Below are 6,220 nucleotides of genomic sequence, written 5' to 3'. Positions count from 1 at the left end.
GGGGTCAGCTGTAAGCTAGCTGGGCAGCTCTGCTGATCTTGCCTGGACACACTTGCCCTGAGCCTTCTGTTGCTTCTGGCTGAACCTTGGTTACATTGACCGACCTTAGCATAGGTAAACCCTTTACTTGGTTGTATTCCTAGCATATCTTGTCCTCCAGGAGGCTGGGAAAGGCATGTTCTCGAAGAGATGCACAAGCCAGCCAACCCTCTAGCACAGTGGCATCACGTCTGCTCTCAGCTCAAGCCTTCTGGGGATCCTTGTGAATTCAGTTAAGGATAAAACCAGCCATCTTTCCACCAGGCTGAGAAGTTGTATAGTGAAGAGTCCTGGTGCAGAGAGGGGTGAGGACAATGCTTGTGGCACACAGCAAGGTACATTCAATAATCCTAGAGGTGGTGACAATTTAAGCAACTTTATTGCCTCATTGTGAACATACAATAAGCTGTACATATTAAAAAAAATAGTTGTGCCACCTCTGTAACCTTGCAACCTATATACTTTAACACTGAAAATTACTTGTTGTGTTATTTATAATAGTACTTAGGTGAATAGACTTTTCCATTTATTATTTCTTGGATTCCATAACAATGACTTGAATATTTTAGGAATTTAGGAACTGAAGAGATGAATCAGCAAGTAAGAGCACAGACTGCTCATCCAGAGGAAAAATTGAATTAAATTTATGCCCAGACAATACTGAAGGATGCATGGGTAGCCTGAACATAGTGGTTCTGTTGAACTTTTGCATATTGAGTTTCATGGTCTAAGTAGATGAGGACGACTGACCAGGTCTCTTCCTCAAGAGGGCACCAGATCTCATTATAGATGATTGTGAGCCACCATGTGGTTGCTGGGAATTGAAATCAGGACCTTTGGAAGAGCAGTCAGTGCTCTTAACCACTGAGCCTTCTCTCCAGTCCCAGAGGACCTGGGTTCAATTCCCAACATCCACAAGGTAGCTCATTAGCATGTTTAACTTAAAACAAAAACACAATCCAGTGATTATAACAAAAAAGGAAAGAAAAAGTAAGAGAGAGAGAGAGAGAGAGAGAGAGAGAGAGAGAGAGAGAGAGCTGTGCATGTTAGCTCACACCTTTAATTCCAGCACCTGTGAGGTAGAGGTAGCAGAGTTTCTGGAAATTTGAGACCATTCTGGTCCACAAAAAAGCTGTGGGATAGCCAACACTACATAGAGAAACCCTGTATATATATATATAAAAAAACCTTTTTTTTTTTCTTTTGAGACAGGCCTTCTCTGTGTAGCCCTGAAACTCACTGTATAGCCCAGGCAGGCCTTGAAATCACAAAAATTCACCTACCTCTGCCTTCCTGGGTGCTGGGATTAAAAGTGTGTGACACCACTGCCGGGCAAAAAATCTAATTCCTAAAAAGATACTCAGGAATTTCCTTGAAATAATATTGATGTTCTCAAAATTTATTGTATATTAACCGTGAACAAAACACAGAAATTGTCTATGGATTTCTAAAGCAGAAGCATCCTGGGGATGTTTGTCCTAATGCCCTGCTCACAAGCTGGCATGATGATGGGAAATCAGCATAAAGGGATTTGTGGAAAGAGACAGAGTCTGTGCTGACAGACAGATCCATTATGATGCTTGTTACAAAGCCATTAGTGAATTATGGAGAAAGGTATTAATAAAGGGGAGTCAGCAAGACATCTTTAAACAGCTTAGGAGAAACAGTAAAACTAATTCACCTGGTGATAGTCACACAAGCATCAAAAGAAACAGTAAGCTATCTCTGCCTCTTTATCTTTCAGAATTGTCCGTAAATATGGCATAGTATAAGAAGAAACACACAGTCTTATGTAATAGCTGTACCTGTAAAGGAGAGCCATAAAATATTTCATATTTTTGTAAATTATCTGCACACATACAGCTGTCCTCATAAACTGCAGGAAGAGCTTCTACTATAAGAAGTGGGCACGTGCATAGAAGGCGACTTACACTGATTCACACAGTCTGAGAAGACACAGTGCCTTGCATCAGGGCAAAAGGTGATAAAGTTCTGTAAAGAGAAACCCAGGATGCCAGGCAGCCATAGATCCCGGGAACAAGGACGAAGCCCCTGATCTCCCTCAGAGCCAACATTCAGATTCAAGCCACCCACTCGATGTGACACTGAGAGGACAATGTTTCCTGCTCTTGTTGGTTTAGTTAGACAACTTGATGAGCGTCCACTGGAACATCAATCCTTCTGCCTTCCCACATGATGATAAAGACCAGCCTTTAGATCAGTCCACAAGGTGACACAAAGCCATGTTTTCTGTCCCAATATCCATCAACCCAACTGTCTCCTCAGGGCCCCCATGACTTCCTTGTTACGCAGGCTGTAGATAAAAGGGTTGAGAACAGGAGTGACAATTGAGTAAAACACAGCCAGCACCTTGTCCCTTGAAGGAGAATGCAGGGAGTGCGGCTGGCCATAAGTGGAGAGAGAGGTAACATAGAACATGCTGGCCACAGTCAGGTGGGAGGAGCAGGTGGACAGGGCTCTACTCTGCCCTTTCCCTGAGTGCATCTGGAACACAACCACCAACACACGAGCATAGGAAGCTAGAATGGCCAGGAAGGGGAGCAGCAGAATGACAAGGCCACTCAAGACTATTGTCTGCTCATATTGAGATGTGTCTTCACACACCAAAGGCAGGAGAGATGGAAGCTCACAAAAAAAGTGGTTAACAATCCGAGATCCACAGAATGGAAGTTGAAATGCATACAGCACGTGAACTAAAGCATTGAAGGAGCTGCTGCTCCAGGCACAGGAGACCATGGAGCAGCAGATCTTCCTGCTCATGAGCACAGGGTAGTGCAGGGGCCGGCAGATGGCTATGTACCTGTCATAGGACATGAAGCCCAGCAGCAGGGCTTCAGAGCCACCCAAGGTCAAAAACACAGTGGTTTGGATCTCGCAGCCCAGAAAGGAAATGGTCTTGGTGTCTGACAGGAAGTTAGCTGCCATCTTGGGCACGGTGGTAGAGATGAACATCATGTCGATGATGGAGAGCTGGCTGAGGAGGAAGTACATGGGGGTGTGGAGTCTCTGGTCCAGCCTGATGAGGAGGACCAGTGTGATGTTGCCTATCAGAGCTACTGCAAAGAGGATGGCGATGACTATGAAGAGGAGAGCATCCATCTGGCCGTACTGGAAAAGACCCACCAAGATGAAGTCTGTTGCCCAGCTGTGATTTCCTGTTTCCATGGCTCAGACTGAACCATCAGAGCAGACACAATCGGGAAGGGACATGGTCTGATGAGGACTGCCCTTGGGGAGAAAGCAAATGACAGTTAACATATGAGATAGATTGTTCTGGAATAGCTCTAGGGCAATCTCTCTTCCATCCTTTATATTAAGATCTCATATGTTGAGAAATGCAGAATGAATGCATCAAATCAGGGGATCACCCTCCCTACTCCTGCTCATTTCCCATGATTGAAGTCTGCAGATTCTTTCCTCTCATAGTCTTGAATACAAATACAAGGATAAAAATACTAAATTAATACAAAGGGGAAGTGGGAGGAGAGATTTTTCAGGATTGTAGGATAAACATGTGCACTACAAATTATTTTGCTTATTTGCTTTGTTTTAAAAAAAATTATTCTTTTCATAAGATTCTTTATTTTGATTGGCTAAACTTAGGTTTTTGGCAATGAAAACATTCACTTTTGTGACGAATTTACTATTTCAGTATTGATCAAATATAGTGTAATTTTTTGATTCTTTATTCCACCTTTCAGTTTTAATTATATGTAGGTATTAAGGTTTCTGCCATATCTACATAGAAGTTTGCAATCCTTATGAATTAGAATTAACTTATTCATGTAATATTAATGTGGAGAAAAGATACAATGGCATAAGAAATTAATTACTTGGAGCTGGAAAGATTGCTCAGCAGATAGGAGCACTGGCTGTTCTTTCAGAGGACACTGGTTGAAGTCCCAGAACACACATGACAGGTCACAACTGTCTGTGACTTTTGTTTCAGGGAAACCCAGTATTCTATTTTGGCCTCCATGGGTACCAGGTATACAAGTGTTTCAGAGACATACATACAAGGCAAACAGCCATGCAAGTAAATTTTTTTTTTTTTTTTTTTTTTTTTTTTTTTTTTGGTTTTTCGAGACAGGGTTTCTTTGTAGCTTTGGAGCCTGTCCTGGAACTCCCTTTGTAGACCAGGCTGGCCTCGAACTCACAGAGATCCGCCTGCCTCTGCCTCCCGAGTGCTGGGATTAAAGGCGTGCGCCACCACCGCCCGGCGAATGTAAAATTTTAAAAAGTAAAATAAAAATTAACTGATTGAATTTGATTTGGTACTTTTTTCTTCTTTGAGGAACCATGTAATATTTACTGTGGGCTGACACAGAGCCTTGCTTCTCCATATCTGCACAGGGACTCAAGCCCTGGTAAACACTGGTTCTAAATACCTGGTGAAACGTCTGAAATAGTTCTACATTTCTTGGCATTTGTTTGACCTTCACTGACCACAGAGAGATCATTCCTGAGACACAGAGATGATGGAGTGATTACTATGAGACTGAAGCATTTTACAGTTTTGAAATTGAAAAGTGAAAAATATCTTTACAAACATTGAATCGGTTGACTGGTTGAGTTAGAATTATCACAGTAGCAGATTTTTTTTCTGGTAGTAAATATACATTTATTAGACTTTTGATTGTTATGGATATGTACTGAACTCTCTGGATAAATGCACAAATGTCAGAAGATACTGTACTTCTCTGATCTTACTTTCTTAAAGTACTTAAAATATTATCCCTTTCAATCTACGTCACCATTTTCTGCTTGTTAAAGAATTCAGCAATAATGGCTTTAAGCTTAAAATCTTTAAACAAATCACTGGGATCAGAACCTTTGTGCTCTTCAGATCAAATTTTGTTGACGAAGGAGCAATAATAAACACTTTATGTTTAAGGTTCTGTGTGATGGAGAGAACCTGACAAGACCTAAGTTTTCTTTTTGAAATAAGGATGATTTTTTTATTTTTTATTACGTTATAAATAATACCAATCAAAATTTCCACTTCCTCCCGTCCTCCCACTTCCCACCCGTTCCCCCCCACCCTCCCCCTCCCCTCTCCATTTCTAAGAGAGTGCAAAGTAATCTGCCCTGCGGGAAGTTCAAGCTCCTCCCTGCTACATCCAGGCTTAGAAAAGTATGTATCCAAATAGACTAGGATTCCAAAAAGCCAGTGCATGCAGTAGAGACATATCCCAGAGCCAATATCATTGGCTTTTCAGTCTGCCCCAAAAGTTGGGAGCATGGGAGTAGGGGTGGAGTGCGGGGAAGGGGAGAGTTGGAGAGAGAGGGGAGAAGGGGAGGGTTGGGTAGAGCTTGGGAGAGTGGGATGGTTGAGATGAAGGAAGGATGGATATGGGAGCAGGGAAGGAGATATTTTAATTGAAGGAGTCATTTTGGGGTGGGCAAGAGGCTTGCTTAACTCTGGAGGGGTTCCCAGGAGTCCACGGGGATGACCCAGTTAGGCCCCTGGGCAGTGGAGGAGAGGGTGCCTGAACTGGCCTTGTCCCGTAGTCAGACTGATGACTATCTTGAATATCACCATAGAACCTTCTGGCAATGGATGGAGATAGAGACAGAGACCCACATCGGAGCACTGGACTGAGCTCCGAAGGTCCAGTTGTAGAGTGAAGGAGGGAGAATATGAGCAAGAAAGTCAGGACCACTAAGGGTTAGTTCACCCACTGATATAGTGTGCCTGAGCTAATGGGAGCTACTAAATCCAGGTGGAACGGGTCTGAAGGATCATGGGATCAAACTGGACAGTAGCAGAATTTTATCTGGCATTTTTTTTTTGTAGTAGCCTAAACCACTTCATATTATTAATACACACCTGGTGATAGGTAGTCTCTATTTTAGTATGGTTATAATAGAACAGCACATATGTTACTCTCACTAGACAATACTTCATGGACCTAACATAGATTGACTCTATGGTAGCAGATGCTTTTGTAAGTAATGGACCCTCAACTTCAAGATTACAAATTTCCCAAGATGATTTTAAAAACTTGTAAAAATTCAGAAATAAAAAGCAATGTAAAGGGACAATAAAGGGTTGGAAAGATGCTAACACAGGAAATTTGGCATAAGATTGTATGGAAGAGATTTATAAAGGAGTAATACAGCTATGAGAGAATTCCATCCTGAAATACACACACTAAGT

The 6,220-nt window shown here is 42.2% G+C and overlaps 1 protein-coding gene across 1 annotated transcript; it reads right to left on the bottom strand.

The window, feature by feature from the left end:
- Positions 1–2,304: 2,304 nt before the first annotated feature.
- Positions 2,305–3,225, bottom strand: LOC130878277 (olfactory receptor 2AK2-like). The gene has a single exon (XM_057776153.1). It carries the CDS (start codon positions 3,223–3,225, stop codon positions 2,305–2,307), a length of 921 nt encoding a protein of 306 aa, XP_057632136.1.
- Between the last annotated feature and the right edge of the window lie 2,995 nt (positions 3,226–6,220).

Source organism: Chionomys nivalis, chromosome 7 (assembly GCF_950005125.1).
Source record: "Chionomys nivalis chromosome 7, mChiNiv1.1, whole genome shotgun sequence".
NCBI lineage: Eukaryota > Metazoa > Chordata > Mammalia > Rodentia > Cricetidae > Chionomys > Chionomys nivalis.
This window is presented reverse-complemented; position numbering and strand designations above follow the sequence as displayed.

Excerpts from the sequence above, each read along its gene's own strand:
- LOC130878277 (XM_057776153.1), bottom strand. The coding sequence starts at position 3,225 with ATGGAAACAGGAAATCACAGCTGGGCAACAGACTTCATCTTGGTGGGT.